This window comes from Aspergillus piperis (genome assembly GCF_003184755.1).
Source record: "Aspergillus piperis CBS 112811 unplaced genomic scaffold BO85scaffold_10, whole genome shotgun sequence".
Taxonomy (NCBI): domain Eukaryota; kingdom Fungi; phylum Ascomycota; class Eurotiomycetes; order Eurotiales; family Aspergillaceae; genus Aspergillus; species Aspergillus piperis.
The window spans coordinates 343,118-366,122 of record NW_020291600.1 but is presented as its reverse complement, the minus strand read 5'-3'; the positions used below and the strand labels follow the sequence as shown (position 1 = coordinate 366,122).

The 23,005-nt window shown below is 50.7% G+C and overlaps 9 protein-coding genes and 1 non-coding gene across 10 annotated transcripts; 3 read left to right on the top strand and 7 right to left on the bottom strand.

Moving 5' to 3' along the window:
- Positions 1-18: 18 nt before the first annotated feature.
- BO85DRAFT_31963 (glutaminyl-peptide cyclotransferase family protein) lies at positions 19-1,629 on the top strand. Its single transcript, XM_025655424.1, has 2 exons — positions 19-1,457; positions 1,573-1,629. Exons 1-2 carry the CDS (start codon positions 256-258, stop codon positions 1,577-1,579), a joined length of 1,209 nt encoding a protein of 402 aa, XP_025515008.1. The 5' UTR covers positions 19-255; the 3' UTR covers positions 1,580-1,629.
- Positions 1,475-3,061, bottom strand: BO85DRAFT_478262 (YeeE/YedE family protein). The gene is made up of 2 exons (XM_025662893.1): positions 2,453-3,061; positions 1,475-2,387 (listed from the first exon to the last, which is right to left on the bottom strand). Exons 1-2 carry the CDS (start codon positions 2,738-2,740, stop codon positions 1,680-1,682), a joined length of 996 nt encoding a protein of 331 aa, XP_025515007.1. The 5' UTR covers positions 2,741-3,061; the 3' UTR covers positions 1,475-1,679.
- A 1,336-nt stretch (positions 3,062-4,397) lies between these two features.
- Positions 4,398-4,470, top strand: BO85DRAFT_t164. The gene has a single exon. It is a non-coding gene; the product is annotated as a tRNA-Thr (tRNA).
- A 366-nt stretch (positions 4,471-4,836) lies between these two features.
- BO85DRAFT_449808 (S9 family peptidase) lies at positions 4,837-7,183 on the bottom strand. Its single transcript, XM_025660240.1, has 3 exons — positions 6,980-7,183; positions 6,174-6,919; positions 4,837-6,121 (listed from the first exon to the last, which is right to left on the bottom strand). The coding sequence occupies exons 1-3, from the start codon at positions 7,088-7,090 to the stop codon at positions 4,987-4,989; spliced, it is 1,992 nt and encodes a 663-aa protein (XP_025515006.1). The 5' UTR covers positions 7,091-7,183; the 3' UTR covers positions 4,837-4,986.
- Positions 7,184-7,497: 314 nt separating this feature from the next.
- Positions 7,498-9,056, bottom strand: BO85DRAFT_469165 (FMN-dependent alpha-hydroxy acid dehydrogenase). Its single transcript, XM_025662316.1, has 4 exons — positions 8,962-9,056; positions 8,162-8,916; positions 7,897-8,114; positions 7,498-7,844 (listed from the first exon to the last, which is right to left on the bottom strand). The coding sequence occupies exons 1-4, from the start codon at positions 9,050-9,052 to the stop codon at positions 7,502-7,504; spliced, it is 1,407 nt and encodes a 468-aa protein (XP_025515005.1). The 5' UTR covers positions 9,053-9,056; the 3' UTR covers positions 7,498-7,501.
- A 238-nt stretch (positions 9,057-9,294) lies between these two features.
- On the top strand, positions 9,295-11,061 carry BO85DRAFT_421940 (MFS allantoate transporter; the record flags this gene model as incomplete). The annotated part of the gene is made up of 5 exons (XM_025657949.1): positions 9,295-9,513; positions 9,558-9,768; positions 9,816-9,882; positions 9,929-10,392; positions 10,475-11,061. 5 exons carry the CDS (start codon positions 9,295-9,297, stop codon positions 11,059-11,061), a joined length of 1,548 nt encoding a protein of 515 aa, XP_025515004.1.
- A 1,629-nt stretch (positions 11,062-12,690) lies between these two features.
- Positions 12,691-13,930, bottom strand: BO85DRAFT_449807 (pyrroline-5-carboxylate reductase family protein). The gene is made up of 2 exons (XM_025660239.1): positions 13,267-13,930; positions 12,691-13,187 (listed from the first exon to the last, which is right to left on the bottom strand). The coding sequence occupies exons 1-2, from the start codon at positions 13,820-13,822 to the stop codon at positions 12,883-12,885; spliced, it is 861 nt and encodes a 286-aa protein (XP_025515003.1). The 5' UTR covers positions 13,823-13,930; the 3' UTR covers positions 12,691-12,882.
- A 447-nt stretch (positions 13,931-14,377) lies between these two features.
- On the bottom strand, positions 14,378-16,547 carry BO85DRAFT_495961 (hexose transporter). Its single transcript, XM_025663947.1, has 3 exons — positions 16,339-16,547; positions 15,210-16,281; positions 14,378-15,127 (listed from the first exon to the last, which is right to left on the bottom strand). The coding sequence occupies exons 1-3, from the start codon at positions 16,463-16,465 to the stop codon at positions 14,779-14,781; spliced, it is 1,548 nt and encodes a 515-aa protein (XP_025515002.1). The 5' UTR covers positions 16,466-16,547; the 3' UTR covers positions 14,378-14,778.
- A 1,195-nt stretch (positions 16,548-17,742) lies between these two features.
- BO85DRAFT_449806 (protease inhibitor) lies at positions 17,743-19,423 on the bottom strand. The gene is made up of 2 exons (XM_025660238.1): positions 19,189-19,423; positions 17,743-19,140 (listed from the first exon to the last, which is right to left on the bottom strand). The coding sequence occupies exons 1-2, from the start codon at positions 19,222-19,224 to the stop codon at positions 17,968-17,970; spliced, it is 1,209 nt and encodes a 402-aa protein (XP_025515001.1). The 5' UTR covers positions 19,225-19,423; the 3' UTR covers positions 17,743-17,967.
- Positions 19,424-20,046: 623 nt separating this feature from the next.
- Positions 20,047-21,666, bottom strand: BO85DRAFT_459823 (feruloyl esterase B precursor; the record flags this gene model as incomplete). The annotated part of the gene is made up of 1 exon (XM_025661675.1): positions 20,047-21,666. The coding sequence occupies one exon, from the start codon at positions 21,664-21,666 to the stop codon at positions 20,047-20,049; it is 1,620 nt and encodes a 539-aa protein (XP_025515000.1).
- Between the last annotated feature and the right edge of the window lie 1,339 nt (positions 21,667-23,005).

Here is a 23,005-nt window from a genome sequence, read left to right as displayed (position 1 = left end):
CGGGTGACTTTTTTTCTGGGAAATTGGAGAAGCTCCGCAACGTGATCCGGCTTGGCGGTCGGAGGTTCGATTGACGGGCCGACAATAGATGGGAATAGACTTGAACCTTCCCCAATCACCATCGCTTCTCCAACAAACCACCCCCTGGCATTAGTCGTCGGCATCGTCACCATCCTCCTGTATTGGAGGCTGTCTAGACGCTATCCATATCCTTTGCGATGAAGACGCGCTGACCCCAGTCGCTCCGCTATTCCGATGTATTCAGCTTATCGTGGCCTTCTGGCCCCCTTGCTCTCCATCTACATCACCGTCCTCTTCCTACTCGCTCCAGGCAACGCATACCAGCCCATCTCGGATCAGACACTAGAATCTCTTCCCCGCCCGAACGATGATTTTGATATTCAGACTGGCGCAATCTTGTCCCCGATTTTGAGGCCTCGGGTGTCTGGAACCTCCGGATCGACAGCCGTGCTGAACCACTTCGTCGACTTCTTCCGGAACTCGCTCCCTGACTGGAAAATCGACTTTCAAAACTCGACATCAAAGACACCCGTGTCGAATGGTAAAGATGTGCCGTTTGTGAACTTCATCGCATCCCGTGACCCCCCGTGGGCGGCCCCCGGCGACGTTGGGCGACTTACTTTGGTCGCCCATTACGACAGCAAATACGAACCGGAAGGATTCATTGGGGCTATTGACAGTGCAGCTCCTTGTGCCATGATTATGCATGCTATGAGGAGCATTGATGCAGCCCAGACAAAGAAGTGGGAGGCCATGCAGGCACAGGGCGAGACAAATCCGTTGGACGAGCAGACGGGCATTCAGGTGCTTTTCTTGGACGGCGAGGAGGCCTTCAAGTATTGGACCGACACCGATTCCCTCTACGGTGCTCGCTCGCTCGCCGAACAATGGGATGCAGATGTCCACCCAGCCATGTCCATCTATAAGACTCCTCTCGCCTCGATATCGCTCTTTGTTCTCCTGGATCTGCTAGGTTCGAAAGATCCAACCATCCAGTCATTCTTCCCTACCACGCACTGGGCCTACAAAAAATTAGCTGCCCTTGAGCGCCGTCTGCGACGGCTCAACCAGTTCAAGTCCGCCGGCAATGATCCCGATCGGCAGCGGCTGTGGTTCACACATGCCTCCAAAAGCGAGCACGAGATTCCTTACTATTCCGGTATCCAGGATGACCATATTCCCTTCATGAAACGCGGAGTAGAGATTCTCCATGTAATCGATGCGGGTCCCCATGGGTTCCCGCCAGTCTGGCATCGCATTGAGGACGATGGCGAACATTTGGACCTGGCGACAGTAGAGGACTGGAGCTTGTTAGTTACCGCATTTGCGGCAGAGTGGATGGAGCTGGAAGGCTTCATGCCGGGATCTGAGCAGGAATCTCGAGAAGGTGCCCATGGAAAGAACAAGCGCACTGGCTACGATGTCAAGACTGAACTGTAAGCATTGTCTGAATATATTCACATTTAATTGCCATTGCGGCCCTTGATTCTCTATGTACATCTATTACGCGGAATATTTATGAGCTGTGCTGATGTCTGATTGCTTGCATAGCTCATGAATGGAAACACTGGAAACACTCGGCCATCCCGCCGCGCATGGCCCTTCCAGAACGGCTTTTGGTACAGCACCACCACTCTTGCGCAGCAACGAGAAACAAATCACATCAAATTTCCTAGCATAAAACCAGTCATCTCTGCAAGCCCCCAACTTGGCTGGAGCACACTGCGCAGAATGGCTGGACCGGGGCATACTCCGCGTAGTCCCCAGGCGAGGCCGAAAGCGACTCCGCCTGCCACAAATTTCCAGTCAATATCGGCTACAGTCGCAGTGGGGAGTCTCCATTGTGCCGCCAGAGTGGGTGTGGACTGTTCCGCTTTGTTATCGGTCTTTTTCCCCGGTTTGGTCGACAAAAAGGTTATCAGTGACGGGCCGATGCCGAAGAAGATTATAAGTGCCAGTGATGGATCGAATCGCGAAGGGTCAGACAGGAAGGCAAAGAACCGCAGGACCTTGGCTGGGTCAGCCATTCCAGAGAACAGCAGTCCTACGCCAAATTCCAGACCCGCCAGATACGAAAACATAGTCCTTGAGCGCTCGGATCTCTCGAGGGTACGGGGAACGACGACAAAGTTCATCACGGATGTAACTACTGTGGTGGTGAGCATAACGGCGAACTCCGCAGTCGACGGATAGACGGGCATGTAGCAGGGTGTTCCACCGGCACACGGGGGGATGTTGGAGCCGCCAGCGAAGAAATTGGCTGTGAGTAGGGCGGTGGTGAAGAAGATAGCGGTAGCAATGAACGAGCGTGGCGACAATCGAGAAATGCCACAGAGCATGTGGCCGGACGTGCAACCTCGACCATTCTATCCCATAAGACCGTCAGCACCTACGGCTGTCTTTTCTCGAGAGGGATCTCAGCTTCATCTACCTTTGTACCCCATCCCAGCAGAAAACCATGACCCACGGTCAAGAGCCACGATCCCCAAGAACTTGGTGCAGTGGGATATGATGGGATGGCAGACGGCAAGAAAAGAGCGACGGGGACAACACTTGACACTAGACCAGCAATGAGAGCCACATTATCCCTCGTCGGATTCAAAAGAGCGCCCGACAGGAGCGAAGAAATGCCGAAAACCGCCCCATTGTGCAACAGCAATCCTGTAGAGCCCTGGAAGAGCATCAACGCCCCGAACGCGGTATGTACTGGCGTGAACATGTTGTAGCTATACAGAGAATAGTAGGGATAGGTGATCAAAGATGAAGAATACCTTCATCATCCAAGCAACAAACAAGATGAAGGCCAAAATCGAGCCATTAGTAAGGATCTCAGTCCAGCAACATCACAATACGAAATGTACGGGACAAGGAAATTGTAACGGCGACTTCCTCCCTCACCGATTTTGAAGTGAACAAAGAGACCGAGTAAGTGAGTGGCAGTTCGGGGACCACACATTCCAATCACATACGGTGACAGAACTGGTCCCCGAAACCAGAACCAGAAACTTGGAGGGCCGATTTGGGCGGGAGTCCCCGAGTGAGTGAGTCTCAACCATTTACTTTCTCATCCTCTCATTGAGAATCTTTACAAAGCTTTGATGTTGCGGATTGCAGCACATGGCTATATATATATCTACATTCATTGTCTATATCAGGTCATCATTAATGCAGGGGTGGTATATTAAATTCTAATCCTAGCTGCAGACATCACCCTCGTGGACCAGCGGTTCCTTCGGACGGTCGGGGAGAGGATGTGCAGGGGAAACAAGACGATCGAAGGGGAATGGAAGGATGGAAATGCCGGGGATTCGTTGGTTAGTGCAGATTTTAGCTGGCTTGGTCCCCGACCCGGTCGCTGACTATCATCACAGAACCATGGTTCACTCCATCAGTGGTTGAGTAGATCGATGGGATGAGGCAATGAGTGGGTGTACATTGATTTTGTGGTGAGGATTAATTTGGAATTGAAGGATCTTATTTGGGGTTGATTGATTTGTGAATTGTTCGGAGAATTTTCCCTTTGCTATATTTATTTCATTCTGGGGAGAAGTGATGGGATGGAGATGGTGCTTAGTCTAGTATCTACACTTTTTTTAGTGGATATAGGGGTTGAAATTAAAGTTGCATACCACACTATGGAGATGATCCTACTGATTGCAATTCGAGAGATATTTGGATCTTACATTGATGTACACTGGTTGTTCCTATAGTACGTACTTAACCTTCCCACCCTAAAGCTGAAGACACATTCCATCCCTCCAGAATCTAATCAAGTTACGCCTATCACCTGCACCATAGAAACTCAAATCCCAAAGTACGGAAATAACATACCAGTCACCCCTTTCTTCGCAGATAGCTCTCAGACTGATCTATCACAGCCACCACCACCGCTCCCTACGCACTCAACATCCACAGATCCCGATCCGGTGATCGTGATCGATGGACCCCCTGTAGACTACACCGACTGAAACATCGGTGACCACAAGCTTAATACCCCCTACTACGTTGTATCCCGAGATCCATATCAAGTGCTGATGCAATCCGGGCCGTCTCCGAGAACCACACCATTGCCATTCTCAATTAAATCCATCCCGGTCTCTTGGCTGCAGTGCATGCATGCATGCATACATAGCCCGAGTGTCTGCAGATCGGCTATCCCGCTCACTTAATCACTATGTACCTGATCTGTAGATTAGTACCTTCTATTGAACGCATGCTTTGTTGTCTGTAGTGTTTGCCATGGGCAGTGTTGATTTGGCATTGCCGGTTATGGTTAATGCAGCACATGTTGACATCTCCAGCGATCCCAGGTTTCGCGCCTATTCACCGTAGCGTAGCTTCTTCTAGCATAATATCCTGCCTCAGCAGCATCAATCGCTCGCATGGCTTAGTTGGTAAAGCGCATGACTAGTAATCATGAGATCCTCGGTTCGAATCCGAGTGCGAGCATTTTTTGTTTTTCCCTCTCCCCCAGGGAGTGGGGGGAGGGTTATCATGTCTTCTCCCTCGCCTAGCTCTATCTTTCTTTACTTATGTAGTGTGTGAGAGATTCGATGTTGGACAGTTTTGATCAAAATCAATGGGTTTTGTCTGGTTATTCCTTTGGGAAGGGCGTGTGGGTAATAGCTGGCTTTCTCTATGGTATCAATTTGTGGGGTGTCAACTATTCTGTAGCATACTATGAATGATTGTTATTAAATTCTTGCTTTGTTCTATGGGATTGGTGGGGGAGTTACTATTAGTAAGTAGGTGCTGATCGATCTCCTGGGATGTTTCAATAACTATTGGTTGATTGGACTGGTATGCTCCTATGTAGTCGTGAGTTGCGGGCTATTGATGGACGAGATCATGGCACTTGTTTCTAAATTCTAGAACTAGATGCGCCTAGATTACATCTCTTCTACTAGACATCCATTTGTGCTTTACACTACCTGTGATGAACCATATACTCTCCTAGCACCGCACTCACTCCCCCTTGACCTCAGCCAGATTCTCCTTCCACCAGCTCTCCTCCACCTTCTTAGCCTGCAAGCCATTCTCCGCCTTTCGGGGATACCCATGTCCCTCGCCTTCGAAGATAACCAACTTGGCCACCCCACCGCTACGCTGAACATCATCAGCCATTGCCTGCGCCTGGTTCAACGGCACAATCTCATCCGCTGTACCCTGCAACAGCAACAGCTTGGCCTTAATTATATCCGCATGGAATCTGGGACTCCGCTCGCGGTACACCTTCCGCTTCTCTTCTTCCGTCTCAGGCACTTTATCATCGAACAAGAGCCGGAAGGCATAGTGGCTCTCAAACTTGTGTGTTTCGGCCACGAGGGCTTCGACGTCACTAATTCCAGAGACGCTGACCGCAGCGGTAAACAGAGTCGGGAACATGCAGATTCCCTGGAGGGTGGCGTATCCACCGGAACTCACGCCAGTGATGCCAATGCGGGACGGGTGCACCTTGCCTTCGGAGATTAGGTACCGGGCGCAGTCTGCGGCGTCGTGTACGTCGAGCACACCCCAACTTCCGTTTAGGAGCTTGCGGTAGGCACGTCCGTAACCGGAGGAGCCGGCGTAGTTGAGGAGGGCAACGGCATATCCGCGTGTGGTGTAGTACTGCCACATCATGCTAAGTCCGGGGTCGGTGTGGATGGTGGGTCCGCCGTGGATGGTGATGATGAGTGGAGGAAGCTCGCCTGGGGCACTGCCGTACTTGGGGTTCGTGGGAGGAAGGAAAAAGCCATGTGAGAGGGTGTTAGGGTGGGTGGAGATGGTGCGCGGGAATGAGATGTGTTGGGCGCGAGAGAAGTAGGTGTCGGAGATGGTGACAGACGACGAGGAGCGGAGGACTGTTGGTACGGAGGCATCGTTGGAAGTAAAAGAGATGTGGTAGACAGTGCTGGGAGCAGTTGGAGTGCTGGCAATGACGGCAATACTGGTGGGAGATGTCAGAGCCACAGCGCTGTGTTGGATGCCCGTGAGCGATGCGATATGGGCCGGGAAGGTGTAGGTGTTCTTCTCGAGATCAATGATGACGAGACGCTCTGTTGCGTTTTGCGTCCAGGCCGCGACAATTGTGTTGGCGTTGGGCAGAACGTATGTGCAACTGTATCGTGTTAGTTGTGTACTATGTGAGCAAAAGGGTAAGAGAGTCATACGATCCCAGGAGCCATTCTGGATGAGCAAACTCGCCCTTCTCCAGGCCTTCAATAACGATAGCGCGGGGCGCATCACTTCCATCCGGGCTCCAGCGGTAAAACTGCCAGTATCCTGTGCCATCCGACACAAAGAACAAAGTTCCATCCGGTCCCCATCTCGGCTGCAAAATACTTTCTTCGTCGCCATTTCCTGCCAATTTCACAGGCGTTCCAACCTTCTCATCCTTCCAAGGCGCAGAATACAACTCGGTTCCCGTCCATGGCATCTCGGGATGGTTCCACTGGATCCAGGACACTCTATCACCAGTAGGATTGAACGTGGGATGCGAGTAGAAGTCCGCTCCCGTCGCCGCAACCTCCACCTTCTTATTCTCGGTATCTATCACAACAAGCTCGTTGACAACCTCCTTGCCGTGATGATCCTCTCTAATGGCAAAAACCAATTCTGGTCTCTTGGGGTGCGAATTGAACGCAGCGTACCAGATCTTTTCATCCGGCTCCACGGCGGCCGCTACATCGCAGGTTGCAGGATCCAAAATATACACCCCGTGAGTCTTCCAGTCTGCGAATATGACCTTCCCATTTGACGTGGTGTTGAAGGCCGCGCCGCCGTAGCCGTGCACGGCGGTGCGAGCACTGTACGCAGCTGGTAGAACGTCACGGGGCTGGTTGTTGCGCCATTCGACGATACAATTGCGGCCTTCTTCAGCAGGGCGGCCTTCGTTCACGTAGATGATACCATCCGCCTGACGAGAGAGGTCAACTTAATTCAGATGCAGTAAAATAGAGAGGGAAAGGAGACGAACCGTGGCGGCGATGCCGGCGAAACTGATTCCTTTTGACGTCAGGGTTGCGGCTGTGATGGGACTGTCCCATGTGCCGAAGGGAGCTGTCTGAGGTTCTGCGGAGGAAGCCATTTGGTTGAGTTGGGATATTGGAGGTGTGTTAGAAAGAAAGTGAATGAATAGATAATTTTGGAGGGCGTAAGAAGAATGTTGCGAGAGGACAGATGAGGGGGTTAAAGTAGTGCAATAACCAGGTACCGAGTGAAAATTAGCAGGGAGGGGAACTAAGCACAAGCATTGATTGTGACATCCACCAGCCAGATTAATTCCGTGGTGTTCCCGCTATCCGAACGGCTTCGATAAGCCCGTGTCAATTCCATGGGGAATAGTGCTTACGCACTAACATGCACTGGTCAGCCCATGCCCCTCCTAACGCCATTTAGTGCGAACTGGTCTGTGTTCCGGTTAAGGCTGTGCCTGGATGTGAACCATACAATGTGAATTGGGGAAATGACCATATCCAGTATACTACACAACTTCTTTTCACAGTTTCACCGAGCCAACTACATCTCGCTCTAGCCTCATTGAATTCACCAGATGTGGCCCTAGTTCCGACAGCCTCGTCACTCCCAAAAATACCATGTTCATCTCGATTTCCTGCCGCAAGATTTGAATAGCCCGACGGTTCCCGTCGGCTCCATAACCTGCTGCCAGACTGAACAGGAAAGGTCGTCCAAGCCCAACAGCAGTTGCTCCTAATGCAAGGGCCTTCAGGACGTCTGTTCCACGTCGAATGCCTCCGTCGATGAAGATTTGCATGTTACTTTGGATAAGGTGTGGTGCGTATCGTCGGATTTCGAGTAAAGTAACAAGTGGAGGTTGAGCGCTGTTGGGTGTGAGCTTATGGAATACATATTTGGGGCTAGAATTCCACATACGTATCTTGAGACCTTCCACCATGGTTGGACAGGACTATTCCCTGTACCCCATGTTGATATGCCAAAACTGCATCTTCCACACATTGGATACCTTTAATCACCACCGGCAAATCGGTAAGTCCACGGATCCATTTGACAATATCCCAGTCAATATACGGCGAGATGGAGCTGGCCATGGTCTTTGCGACACCTTGTCCTTTGGCAGAAGAGTCGCGCGCCTGTAGAAGTCAGATTCGCTCTCGAGCGTGTCATAGTACGTGATTACCTGAACCTCAAGATTTAACCTCTCATCCATCTCCCGCTTCCCAACAACAGGGGAGTCGACTGTAATCCAAATTCCACTAGCACCTGCTTTCACAGCTCGTCGGACTGTCTCCTCCGACTTTTGTATGTCTTTGTTGACATACACCTGCTGGAAGAGCGGCTGATTGGGGTGAATGCCAGCCGCACGCACAGCATCAATGGACATGCTAGAGCCATTCGCCAACACTTGCGCCAACCCTTCCTCGCCTGCTGCGACAGCCATTGCGCATTCTCCGTCCGGATGGGCGAATTTAGCAATTCCACACGGGCTCATGTAGACTGGCAACGAGACAGACTGGCCCAGAATCGAGGTGGTCGTGTCTACGCTGCGAATGCTGCGGAGAATTCGAGGCCGGAAGGACAACCTTTGGTAAGCTTCTTGACCTTCGCGTTTGCTGATCTCATCGTCGGCTCCGGAGTAATAATATGCCCATGCGTGAGGGGGAAGATGCTGCTGTGCTACCTTCTCGAAGTCATTCAGATTTATTATACTGCTTAGCGGAGGCGGAGGGTTTTCTTCTGCTGTTGCCGATGTCTTGGGAAGGGGTCTGGATGCCTTCGCGAGAGTGTCTGGTTGGACAATGCCTTTGTGTGCCGATTGCGGCAGAGCTTGCGACAGTACGTCTTTATCGTGGACTGAATCGAAGTCTGCCGTACCGTCTTTGCCTGCGCAGCGAAGAATTACCTGTGCACCACCCGGATGCTCATCGAGGAAATCTGGCGGTGTGAGTAGTTGAAGATGATAGTATCAATTGGACTTACCAGTGACATCGTAAACAGAACCATGAATAGCTACCCAACACGACTCGCGTGTCGAGTGCTTCTCAACCTCCTCTCGGCTCAGTATCGACATTCTGCCTTCAATGGTGACTCAACGTCAAGAAGAAAGAACAAATGTCAACTGCGGAGATAATGGTCTCGCCAAGTCTAACCCCAACCCCGGATTAGCCGGTCAAAATGCGGAGAAATATCCGCTGCGGATGATGCCGATCCCCCACGCCAACATTGACCCCAGTCTTGGCTTGGGGGTTGTATACATCGGCCCTACGAAGATAGATCTCCTCATCTCATTCCTACTCCGCAAGAGCAGTCACCATGGCCACGGAACACCCAGAAGATGCTCACAAGCGGTCCCCTTCGCATGTCGAGGACATCCATCACCCCGGCAAAGTCAGCCATGGAGATACGGCACTCGCCCTCCTTGCAGATGGCGGTGAACTGGAATCAGCTGAGCCTGAAGAATTGAAGAAACTAGTGCGCAAGATAGACTGGGTCATCCTACCGTTTCTCTCAGTCTGCTATGCGTTTTACTACGTGAGTGTGCAGATTCCTCGGATGGGATCTTCTGACACGGACAGATTGACAAAACTACACTGTCGTATGCAGCAATCTTTGGCATCAAGGAGGATCTGACATTGACGGGCGAGCAATACTCATGGCTGTCCTCTGTCTTCTACTTTGGCTTCCTCGTCTGGGCGTTGCCTACAAACTTCCTCCTTCAGCGCTTCCCTGTGGGCAAGTACCTAGGCGTGAATATCTTCCTATGGGGATTCTTTCTGATGCTACAGGGTGAGTACACTGCACAATCAAATCTATCGTATGTCTAATAGTAGCAGCTGTGGCAAAGAACTTCACTCAGCTGGCTGTTCTGCGGGTGATATCTGGGGCCGCTGAAGCATGCAGGTAAGTGCTATACACAGTATGTAAGAAATGGTAGCTAACGACACAGTGATCCCGCCTTCATGCTCATTACCAGCATGTGGTACACTCGACGCGAGCAGCCCATCCGCATTGGAATCTGGTACACGGCGAATGGTGCTGGAATTGCCCTGGGTGGCCTGCTAGGGTATGGAATCGGGCAGATCAATGGCGCCCTCGCCTCCTGGAAGTACGAATTTCTGATCATCGGCGCCCTCTGTGCATTCTGGGGTATCCTCATCACAATCTTCCTTCCCGATTCCCCCGTCAATGCCCGTACTTTCTCCACTCGAGAAAGACGACTGACCATCGAGCGACTCCGCGAAAATCAAACCGGTGTTGAAAACAAAACCCTCAAGCCGACCCAAGTCCTCGAAGCCCTCCTCGACTGGAAAGTCTGGGTATTCCTGCTCCTCGGCCTGTCAGGCAACATTCCCAATGGAGGAATATCTAACTTTGGCACTCTGATTATCCAGGGATTTGGTTTTTCAACACGTACGTATTACCCTCACCTATCCCGGCTTGAATATATATATGTGAAGTATTAGTAGTAGTACCACTAACAACACAATGGCAGTGGTAACAACCCTAATGCAAATCCCCTACGGCGCCTTCACCTCCCTAATGATCATCATCGCCGTCTTCATCAACGACCGCCTCCCCCCCAACAACCGCTGCCTAACCGCCATCTTCTTCCTCCTCCCCAACCTCGCCGGCTCCTTCGGCCTCGCCTTCCTCCCCGCCACTAACCAAGTCGGCCGTCTAATCTGCTATTACCTGACAGGCTCATACAACGCCTCCTTCGTGCTCATCCTGTCTATTCTAACGGGAAATATCGCAGGCCATACAAAGAAGGTCGTCACCAATGCGATGATCTTCCTCGGCGTGTGTGCGGGTAACATTGCGGGCCCGTTCTTCTATCGCTCCGAGCAGGCACCGCGGTATACCTTGGGGATTTGGTCCATGGTTGTGGCGAATTTTATTGAGATTGCGTTGATTGGGGTGCTGAGGGTTGTGTTGGCGTGGGAGAATCGGAGGAGGGATAAGATGAGGATCAGGGAGGATGGGGATGGAGTTGGGGTTGGTAGTGGGGACGGGGATGATGTGGTCGCATTTGGGGATCTGACTGACAAGGAGAATTTGAATTTCCGGTATGTTTATTAGGTGGGAGGAACACCAGTGGGACTTTGGTATGTTAGTATGGACAGATACGGGTCTGGTTAAGGGCTTATGGAATTCATGATGAGTGAAAAGGAGGGATATGTTTGAAACATGTTCTTGACAACTGTACTTGACGTGAAAGGCTATCTTCCGCCATGAGGTATAACACCTACGAAACTCGCCGTCTAGTAGGTCCACCAACATTCAGTAGCTCAAACCTCCTCCCAGCCCGAAAACGAGTAAACCGCGACTGAATAGAAGCCAAGACCTTATAGTCACGTCTATATGAGCCAGCCGCAATCCACGTAAACAGGTACTAACGCCATCGAGCAAACAAACCCCAAGTCTGAGGTATGATAAAATTATACATGGACGCATACTCAAAGTAAACAGGATAAAACCCCGTAAGATCCCAATCAAGCAGCCAAAGCTCCCCAGAGGGCGAGAGGAGAAGATTCCGCGGCGCCAGATCATGATGTGTCAAGACGAAGGGACCCATAGCAGAAGGAATGTATGCAGTACCAGTGAGGATTTCACCCCGCTTTCCGGTTTCTATTGCCGTTCTCATGCCTCTGAAGTTACCCCAGAAGTGGAGAAAGCGAGAGAGCTCGGGTGGTCCGGAGCGTGGTGGGAGGCTGTAGAGGTCATCTAGCCAGAAGGATGTGCATTGACCGGTTGCGAGGGATCCGATGGTGGGTGAGGTTATTGATCTGAGGGTTCTTATGATGCGACGGAGTTGGAGAGCTAACTTTATTGTTAGGAACCATCCTAGGCTTGTCCAAATATCTTCTAGTGTTGACCCCTCAATTCGGTCCATAATGCTGTATACGTTCCGGTCGCTAGTGACTATCCTTCGTATTGTAGGGCAGGGTATCCCTAAGCTATGAGCTAGCTCGGTGGCTTTTATTGAATCCTCGGCTTCGGATGGGTTGAGATAGGACTTGGAGATATATTTTGGAGAGAGGGAGGATACTCGACTCATTAGAGAGGAGTCTGCAGGAGGTGATGAAACGATGTGCCGGATAAGTTCTGCATCGGAGTAGCTTTGGAGTAGGTCATCGCGGAATTCTGTATCCATGTTTCGAAGTGTAACTAAAGCACGAATAAAGAAGAGAGATGAATCCAGGGAGTATATCAATAAGGTCCAGGAACGCGGAGTCTAGAATAGGCTTAGTGTGACGGGTGGAGACAGTCCGGCCTCAGGCTTTACTGCGGAAGTCGAAGCTAGTTCGGAGCTAGAGCTCTATCAGTAGAACCTGTGTTGGGAGAAGCCACCAGCTGGGCTTTCGACCGCATCCTGTCCGGCGAGACCAATGTCAAGGGATACCTGCTCATGCAATTCCTGTATGCCCAGATTGTGACACCCCTAAAAGGTCGGAACAAAGAACTAGTCGCAGAGACATACAAATCAACGACAAAGCCAGACAGACTGTGCGTAGCGGTTTTGAAACATCGTATGCTGTCGAAGCTAGATCAGAAGTATGAACTAGAGCTGGTGTCACTGGGGACACCGGTGGAAAGTGGGGATGATGAGTTCATAGTAAGTTTCTAGCTAGATTCTTTACTGGATGAATAGAAGTTGACTCCTACACAGGGAAGTTCTGACCTATTCGAGCTAGGCGAACCTGAGTCTATAGATGGACTGTCGTACGATGTCATTATGGGATTCTTGTAATGCCTTGCACACCATGCAGAAACGGCCTAGCAAGATGTATCCTACAACCCGTTGCGTGATACATACACGCCATCATGGCACCGAAATAGACCGAGAACGGCATTGCTATCGTCTCATATACACCAATACCTCATGACAGATATCATACATTACTGCTTTCCCAAGCTCTCACCCAACTCCGCAGCTCTATCCGTGGCCGCCTTAACCGCCTGATCCACGATATCCGCAAAGTTCAGCTTCTCAAAAGTCTGCAACGCGGCATACGTCGTGCCATTCGGGCTAGTAACGTTCTTCCTCAGCTGAGCAGGCTCATCATCCGACTCAACCAGCATTCTTCCAGCACCGAGACAAGTCTGCGCGGCCAGCCTCGTAGCCTGTTCCTTAGTCAAACCCAGAGCCGTCGCACTAGCAACCAGATGCTCAACCATAGCGAAGAAATACGCGGGACCGGATCCTATCACACACATCAACCATTAGCCTCACCCACTCCCCTCCCCAAAAACCAAACCCCAAAGAGAAAAAACAATACATACCTGACAACCCCGTAACCACATCCAACAACTCCTCCCTATCCACCCACTCCGTAACCCGACTAACACTCGCCAACAACGCCTCCACCAACCCCTTCTCCTCCTTCTCAACCTCCACCCCAGCAAACGCACCACTCGCCCCCTCCGTCACCAACGCCGGCGTATTCGGCATAACCCTGACCACCGGGGCCACCTTCCCGCCCTCAACACTCAACCACTTCTGCAAGCTCTCCAGCGTAATCCCCGCCGCAATGCTCACCACAATCGGGAACTTCGCTCTCGCCGTAGCCGTCCATTCCTGACGGAGTTCCTCGCACACCGTCTTCGCGACTTGCGGCTTCACGGCCAGGATGACAACGTCGGCAGAGGACGCGGCCTCGGTGTTGGATGTCGTGACGTTCACGCCCAGCGCGGCGATCTTGTTCCGGTTCACTTCCCAGGGCTCGGAGACGTGGATGTTGCTGGCAGGGACGGATTGGCGGAGTAGTCCCGAGATGATGGCCGAGGCCATGTTGCCGCCGCCGAGGAAGGCGAGGGTGCTGGTTTGGAGGGTGGGCATTTTGTTTGTTTGTTTTTTTTTTCTTTTTGCCTCTGGGAGATGGGTTTCAGGTGTGTATGAAGGGTTGGTTTGTGTGGTGGATGGGTCAATTGGGTGGAATGGTGGTGGTGATTGTAATGGTGATGAGAGGGGTAGCTCGGTGGGTGAGGGACACGTGATGTGATTGCCCCCACTAGCTAGCTAGCTTATCGCGGGGTTGATATGATATGATTAGTCATGATGATCTATAACTAGATTTAATTATATTGATTTGGTGATTTGACAGCTAACTTATTCAATGGGGTTTACAAATCGAGATTATGGTAAACTATCTATGATATTCGTTTGTTGTCTCTTTTTGATGTTCTTCACGGTCACCAGAACTTGTTAGATCTGGTTTGAGCGGAATTTACGAACTTTAGTGACGACTTCCATGCTACAATATCCAATCGAATGTGACACTTCTTGTAAGAATGGAATTACTACCTCAAGCTATCATGTTCGCCACATAGAAGTGGGATACATCTTTTCTACCCAGAAATTCCGGAAGAGACTAATGATGATAGTTTCCTATCCGCGATGGCATCTTGAATTTCGGTTGTCTCGATCTGCGGCGAGCTAGTAGTTACCAGATGCTGGCTTGCTTATGGTTGCACAGATCCCGGCGGATTTAAGACAATATCAGGTCATTTTTGTGGCCGGTCTATTTGGATAGTATGACATGTATTGAGTCTATATGATGGCGAGGAAAGAAACTAGTTGTCCTAGTATGAGAAGACGATAAATATTGTCGGTTTACCGAAGAAATACGAAAACTGGGGATGGGCTTCTCTTCTTCCGTTGCTATTTGGAGTAGGTGGTCTAATGACTAACTGATTTAGTTACTATCATCGAACCTACATGAGACCGGTCTGTCTCACACAGGTGCTCTAGTCTAACCTCATTGCTGGCTGTGTTCCAACATGGCGATCTGAACCTTAGAAATGTATATGTTCCGACTCTGTAGCCACGGGTGCAGCCACCGGCTCGGCTTTCTCTTCATTTTCTCGTCTCACGTCGGCACCTTTCCCGTCAAAAATACCGGCTATATGCTCGAGGCTATATCCGCGAGTTTCTGGGTAAAAGAAATACGCCGAGAACCAGTATCCGGCCAACACGGCCACGAACACAAAATAGTATTTCCAGTGGATAGCCGAAAGCGCGATCGGGTTGACAAACGTGTTGAACACCGTGCATCCAATGGCAGACAGCCATACCATACTGAGCCCTTGTGAGCGGAGACTGAAGGGCCAGATTTCACATGGATATGCCGTGAGCATAGGTGTCCTACCAGTTAGCATTAGTTCAGTCATACATAAACAGAAATGATCGCAATAGTTGGACGATAGTCTAGCATGAGATCACCTACAGCGCAATATCATATCCCAAGAAATATACAAAGAGGAATGGGATAACTGCAATACCAACTGAACCCTTGCCAGTGCTGGCAAAGGCGCCTGACAAGGCAGTGATGAGGATGAAGGCTACCAGCATGGTGCTGGCCGAGGTTATGAACAAAACCCGCCGACCGACCTTTTCGACCAGCGAGGCGCCAAGCACTGCGAAAAGAACGTTCCAGACTTGCAGGCAGGCCGAGATCAATAGCTGGTCGCGTGCGTGTGTAATCCCAACAGACCTTAGGATCATGGAAAGGTAGTAGGAGACTACCCCGTTACCCGATAATTGTGCAAATGCTCCGAGCGTAATCGTGATGAAGAGCCGATGGCGGTCTCCCGGAGACTTGACTACGCTCATGTACCCAGATGAAGCAGCCGCGTTATGCTCCGCTCGAATTATCTCTTCGATATTCTGGACTTCATACACGATAAGAGGTGCAGTAGCATCACCACCGGTGTGCAGCTCAGCTAAAACTGTACGGGCTTTCTCGATACGTCCCCTAGATATCAACCATCGAGGACTCTCTGGGATGAACGCAAACCCAGGAACGGCAATGAGAGGAAGGAGCATCTGCAGAAGAACCGGCAATCTCCATGCCCAGGGACCGTCATACGCTTGTGTTGCAAAGGTGGCCCAGGCCGCAACAGCGGCTCCAACGTAATAGCCGACCATGTAGAGTGCACCGAAGACACCACGATGTGCAGGGTAGGCAATCTCACTGAGTAGGATAGGGGCCGTGTTGCTTACCCATCCCATACCACAACCAATCACTGCACGAGATGCAGTGAAGACGTTGGCGGACGACGCAGCCGTACCCATTACGGTTCCAGCTAATAGAAGAATAAGCCCTATCCAGACGCCTACGCGCCGCCCGTATCGATTACACGCCCAGGCAGCAACTGGGGTGCATATCAAAGCCCCTATCCAGTAGACAGCACTTATAAAGCCAAGCCAAGTGCTGGATGGCTTTTCCATGAAGTTGATCCATTCTGGCATAGCCTGCAGGCCATTGACCAAAGAGCCATCGTACCCGCCCGGAGACGCTATGGGTGCTCAGTTATAAAACCATCGAGGCAAATTTATGGAAAGTAGCGGCATACAGAAAAGGGATAGAACGCCCATGAAGAGACTGACCCTGCGAAGGTGAGGACTGCGCCACCTACTGAAAACTGGCAAAACCGAGCCCAGTCGTTGATCGCTAGATTCTGCCGCCACAGGGGTGCTCATGTTGATACGACGGCAAAAATTAGGTATCCAGTGGTTCTAATCCAAAGAGGCGCTATCGGTACTCACTGGATCTTATAGTTACGTCGATGTCCAACGGAGCAAGGAGTCAGGAGAAAAGAGCCGGCAGGATATTTCAGTATGACTTTATGGCGCTGAACAACATGGTGTCATGGTGAACCGTGCCCGAAAATGCCCGACTAGACACCTGGACTGGGAAGGTACGACTGATTGCAGGATTGTATCATGGAACCCTTGATGGCTGTTAATGGTACCCCAGACGTGGAATAGGCTCTTTCTGGGGTGTACATCGAGGGAAAACACTCCCACTTCACCTCTGGTGACCACATACCTGCACAGGGTAGTTCTTTCCACGGCTAGACGTGTAGGTTAGCCCGGCAAGGGGGTGTATGCGATCTGTAATCACGGAATAAATCGCCATTTGCTTGGGATTTAAATTATGCTGTAAACGGTCGGCCATTTAGTTGAATAATGATGTCCCCATCGCTTCTGCTGCCGTTGCACCAATGCATGTACCATTAAGGCAACCCACCCCGGATGTATTGCCAAATCTCTTAACCCAACCGGGTGTAACTTCTGTTGGGCGCCGGCGTCAATAAACAGTCCAACACCATCACACTCTGTAACTCCGATGCTGTATGGGGCTGTTTTACTATCATACGGAGCACTACCATCCCCCTTTGCCTTGAAAATCCCCGCAAGCGCTTGTGAGGCTCTGTGTGTCTCATGCTGAAATCTTGGTTGAAGCTGGAAGAGAAGGGATGAATGACCCGCCTTACATGGTTTCCGCTGGTCTTGACCATTCCGCAAACCGGGGAACATACATCTACCACCACCGCCGGACGTTCTGGGCCTTCGACATCCATGGTAACCAAGGTAACTTGGGGACTGGGACACCCCTGCAGAAACGTTTAGAAGAGACCGCAATGACATGTCTTGCATTCGATAGTCGCGCGCATATCCTCAGATGCAGTGCATCGGGGAAATGTACCACAGGGTAGGGAAAGAGGAATGAAATGGCATATTAGAGGTTTGCGGTGGTGAAGTGTGTCGCTCGGCGGAAGGAGGTTAGAACGGGCCAGCCCATTCCTCAGCTTATCACGTCTGGAACGAAACAGGAACTTCAAAAATATGGGATTTTTTCTTTACGTCTCATATCCGTCCATCCTGACAGACTAGTCTCCGACAGATATCAAGAACAACGCTTGCGTGCTTGTTTGTAATGACTAGTGAGTATAAAAGTTTTGCGACACTGATGATCACTCCTATCAGCCTGTCAGCTGAAACCTCAATATGATTTTGTGTCTGGTTGCTACCTGAGATGCCTATTCACAAGGGTATGGTACTCAAATAGCTAGTAAGTTACGCTTTAAACACATGTCACTTCATTAGCCGACCTAAGCCGACCCTCTGCTCCAACTCCATCCGTTGCGGCAGATATCCCCTTCCCTATCTCGCCATCAGCAGCCCAGTGCGCAAGGGGGCTACCTAGACCAGCGGGGATCTCTACGCTCCCACGGTTCAAGTCCCAAAGCGACTCGATTCGCATTAACAGAATCCCTAAGCTCATCCAGTCCTTCATAGTCCGCGGAACTCATCGTCTCAAGGGGTTCCGGGTCATCTGGTGGAGGAAGCATCCCAGCCAGATGTGCATTTGGCCCGGTGGATGGATACCCGCATGATCCGATAGAAAAGTCTATAAGGTGCGGTAGTTGGCGTAGCTGCGTGAGGACCATGTGCCAGGTGCCAAAATGCAGTTGTACCAAAGACAGTTCGATATGCTTGAGATGATCTTTGCATTGGCCAGTAAGCGCGCGGAAGTGGTCGAACGTAATCAGAACTCGTGCGAGACATAGTGAGGTGAGACGGAGCGCTGGGTTGAAATGAATAGTGTACAAAGGTAGAACGTCTGTACTGCTGATATGGAGAGCTTCTAGATTGGGAGCCAGCTCCACTAATCTAAAGAGATGCGCGGCGTGCAAGTCATTTGGAAAGGCAGCGTATGCAGGGGATATAGGGGTTTTCCAGTATCGCTGTCCCAGCACTTTGGTATACGCAGTGACATGTAAAGCTAGGTATTTCAGGCCGTGCAGTAAATCCTCCATGGGTATGTACAATGGAGAAGATGGGCTGGGAAAAAAGTATCGGAAGTCATGAGCTATGGGGAAGAAGAGTTCAAGCCCTTCTAAATGGGGTAGAACCACAAATCGTAGGGCAGTAACAATTGCTCCAATAGCAGCCCTTTCGTGGTCGCGTGTCCAGGACTTGCCCGACGCCCTGAATTTGAGAACGCGTAAATCGGACAGTTGAGCAAGACAAGGCGATAACAACCCAGCAAAATCCTGGATTTCCTGGCCGATTGTTGAAGGGAAAGAGATGCCCCAGCTGTTGTATCCGGTCTCTAGATGGCGGACATGTGCAGCGTATTTGCTCCGTGAGATTTCAGCAAATCTTTGTAGGGAGCTCCTGCCGCGCACCGAGGAATTGATCGGAGCTACATTGCGTTTAAACAGATGGGGCGACGCGGCAGCACAGAAATTCCGGCTAACCAAGCGTAAGCTCATGAGTTGTGGTCGAGTACCTGGCTCAAGCGTGTAAGGGAACAGATCGCGTAAAGAGTAGTCCGTCTCAATTGTTGCTACTACGTGATCAACGATCTCAGGATTGAGTTAGCACGAACCTAGTATCACGCACGGGGGTCATACCATGTCGCAGATCTCGACGGGAATTGTCAGTGCCATATTGTAAGTACTGCCGTTGATCTAAGTGATCGTATGAGTAACTTCAGCTTTTTCTGACAGTTGGTCCTCTTCTCGTTGTGCTGCAGTGAGGTCAGAACCCCCTGGTCGAGTTGGGAGAGGGGGTGTAACCAATTAAATCGGCGGCAACCGCGCAAAGCAGTAGCGCACTATTTAGACGCCATACCACAGCTTATCAGCCAATAATCATGACCAGTTGCAAAATATTCCATCAGCCTATACCGGCCTTGACCTATCTTTGGTGGCCGGCGAAATTTAATAATGGTGATTCCGTCACTGTTTGATTCACGAGGCAGGCAATCGAAGACCACTGCTAGTTAGGAAGCCAAGTTGGCATTATCTGAACTGACCGTATTGTCGTCGATGGGTTTCGTATGTATTTTTAAATTAGGATTGGGAGGAAGTCGGGGCGCGACTGGTGAATTTAGTGACTGGTGTCAAGACGAAGGGTTAAAGATATGGATTTGATCTAGCTAGATCTCAAGGGATTGGGTGGTTGAGGTGGTGGAAAAGGTCACGGAGGAAGAAGAGGCGAAGGATCAGCCGACAGCTGCCTGGCTGCAGTGATGCCTCACCAACTGGTAATAACTGTCATGTACTACTCAGGCGCAAAGCTATTTTACTCTGAATATGCTAGCCAGGGGCTTTGGTAACCGGGAAAACAGTTCCACAACAAAACTATATAGGTTTCAGTACGTGCTAATGATGTATATATCATACATAGAAGAGATATTATGTATTCTTAGGTTACATAGCCCCTAATAGCAACAAACGATATGGGAGGACCCTTCAACATTAATCGGATCACCGGCACTCGAACGCACTGGTCTCGTTCCAGTTACCTCCAACATACTTGGCCTCCTTAGGGTAGACACAGAGAGGGCGCTGAGCCTGCACACCTTCCGAGGGGGTGTCATCAATGAACTTGGTCGCAATCAGCTCATCAGGGGCAATGCCATTCTCGACCCAGGCCATCAGCGCCAGGATGGCATCGTGCTTCCGGTCACGGTATCCAGGCACACCCCAAACATTGGTGCCGGTCAGGCCGCCAGGTTGGTTAGCCGAGGCAATGTACCACGGAGCATCGTGAACGGAGTCCAAGCAGTGCTCCATACCGGGGATCAAAAAGAAGCGGTAGAAATCGTCGAGCTTGATGCCGAGGGGGGTGAGCATCTTCTGGACCTGCTTGTAGTAGTAGATGCTGGAGCCGGTGGGGATCTCTCCGTCAGCGAATCCGTGGTAATGGATCAGCTTACCGCCCTTGTTCTTGAAGGGACGGAGATCGAAGTCACCGGCAGTGGCATTGCCAGGATCCAGTTGATCAGACAGCTGAATGGTCGAGAAGTCCAGGTTCTCCCAGGGCCAGTTGGCATCATTATAGACAAAGTCACGAGGGTAGGCAATACCACTGGGGCTGTCCTGCTCGTCGTCGTCGGTCGTGATCATTTGAGCGAACTGGGTTTCAGAACCGTAGGCAAAGCTGGGGAAGACAAAGGAGTCGTTGGTCTCAACCCAGGGGCTGTAAATCTTGTAGACAGTGTCAATCTGATCGGCGGTGAAGCAGGTCGACTTGTTGGCGGAGGGACCATCACAAAGAAGGGTTTCGGGACGGAAGTCACAGGCATAGCCGTTCATGATGATGTTATCCTTGACACCATCGACTTCGTCGCACTGACGGAGGACTTCAGTGGCCAAAGCATCCACCTGAGTCTCGGTGATGTGGTGGCTGGCATTGTTAGGAAGGTTGTAGGTGGCGAGCTTGAGGTCCCAATTCTGCTGATGAGTGGTCCACCAAGCGCAAGCACCAGCAAGAACACCATCGAAGTCGTCGGGGAACATCTGGACGGACTTTAGACCTTGGCGACCACCAGTAGAGCAACCAGCGTAGTAGGAGTAGCTGATATCTTCGCTGTAAAAGGCTTCAGTAAGCTCCTTGCCAAGGGCAACGGAGCCATGGAGTGCACGCCATCCCCAGTCAGTGCGAGTCTCGGGGTTGTTGAGAGCCCAGCCTGCATCGCCAGCCTCAGTCACAGAGGAGTTGTGTCCAGTGTTAGTGGAAACGGTGGCAAAACCGTAGAAAAGACCGGGTGCCATATCGGCAAAGGCGACCATTCCAGTGAAGCCACCATTTCCATAGGCCATGTAGCGCTTGTTCCAGGTGTTGATGGGCAGCCAAAGACCGAATTCGTAGGAAGAGGTAGCAGACGAGCTCACGTTGACATAAACAGCACAATACTCGGGGAGACCGGAGTAGTTGCCCAACGGGCCAACAAAGGTATCGTTGGGTCCATACGGAACTGCGTAGACCAAGGAAGCATTGGAAGAAAGATGGGGAGTGAAGGTCTCAGGAGTACAGCGCGAGGTTGCGATAGCCTGGGTGGCAACCAGATTAATGGCGCCCGCCAGGAGAAGTGAGAGACGCATCTTGATGATGAAAAGAGTGGAAAGGTTTGATCTGTCTGAGGAAAGTGATCTTCATTCTGTATTTAAGCAGCCGATGGAGCCTGTTCGTCCGCCCTGAGCTACGTTCAGAGAAAGGGAAATAGGCATCCATGATTGAGACTGACGCGGCAGGAGGTTTTTCGAGAAGTGGGACGACTGAGCTGTTGCCAGTATCAAGGCTTTGATGTCTGATGATGTATGGGATGCTTCAGGGGCAAATCATGTCGAATCCACTGTTTGCGCGTTCCTCGTCGTGGTCCCGGGCTACAGAGTGGAGAAGCGACCACCAGATTGGTAGGGCAAAGCTTGATTCTAAAAGCATGCCGGTTGGAGTGGAGGATCATCAAGGCTTACTATTTTAGCGTCCAGGTGAAGTCTAGCACTAAAATTCACCATGCACAAAAGGTGGAGTTGTATAATACCACATTTTTAGTGCCCGTATACTTGTTACTTTATAATACGGCACTTATGCACATGGTTGCAGGTTGATGGCTCTAAATATGCCACTAATGCACAATGTTGCAGGACGATTGCTCTAAAAGAGGCACTTACGCACAGGACTGCATATAAGATGGTTATAAAACCGGAGCACATGCAGAGTGTCGCAGTGTGACTGCTCTGGGAGAGCCACTGTTGCACATAGTTTCAGGACAGAGTGTGCGTAGGTGGGTTTGGTATAATTAAGCTTATACTAGTTCTTGACCATACAAAACAGGTGGTGGAGGCTGAAGTGTCTTATCGTACTTTATGACAAGGCTCAGGCAGCTGGAATCATAACTTCATTCTATCTCCATATTCTGTATGGCTTCAGGCGGCTGTAGGTCACTACAGTTAGCTGCATGAGATGTTAGACTCAAGTACTCCTAGCGGAATACTTCTAGCAGAAATAAAGATGCTCGGGCCACAAAAATCTACAAACGATGCGGCATTGGCAATGGCCTGGAAGGCTTCGTCATAGTACGGGCAGAATCTTTCGCTAGAGGGCTTGATGCGGCAAGAGTAAGCGTACATCGTGGAGACGATAGCAGTTAAATTTCTGATAAATTAAAAACCAAACCAATGGAAACATTGTGCAAGAACATGCAGCAAAGAAGTTGACTCGTAACGGGTGTCGGTGGGCAATGAAGCAGCGTTACACCAGATCGGGTTTAGTCTCCGCAAACTTGCTGATCGAAACAATCTGCACTAGTCCGGACCTGGACATGTTCTCGAGCTCTGGCCAGTCCCTGCTTTTCCTCTTTTGGTAGTCGGCAGTTGTCCGAATTGACGTAGTTTCAAAAATCATCCAGGTGCCGGCTACGCGGCAATATTTCAAGCTAAT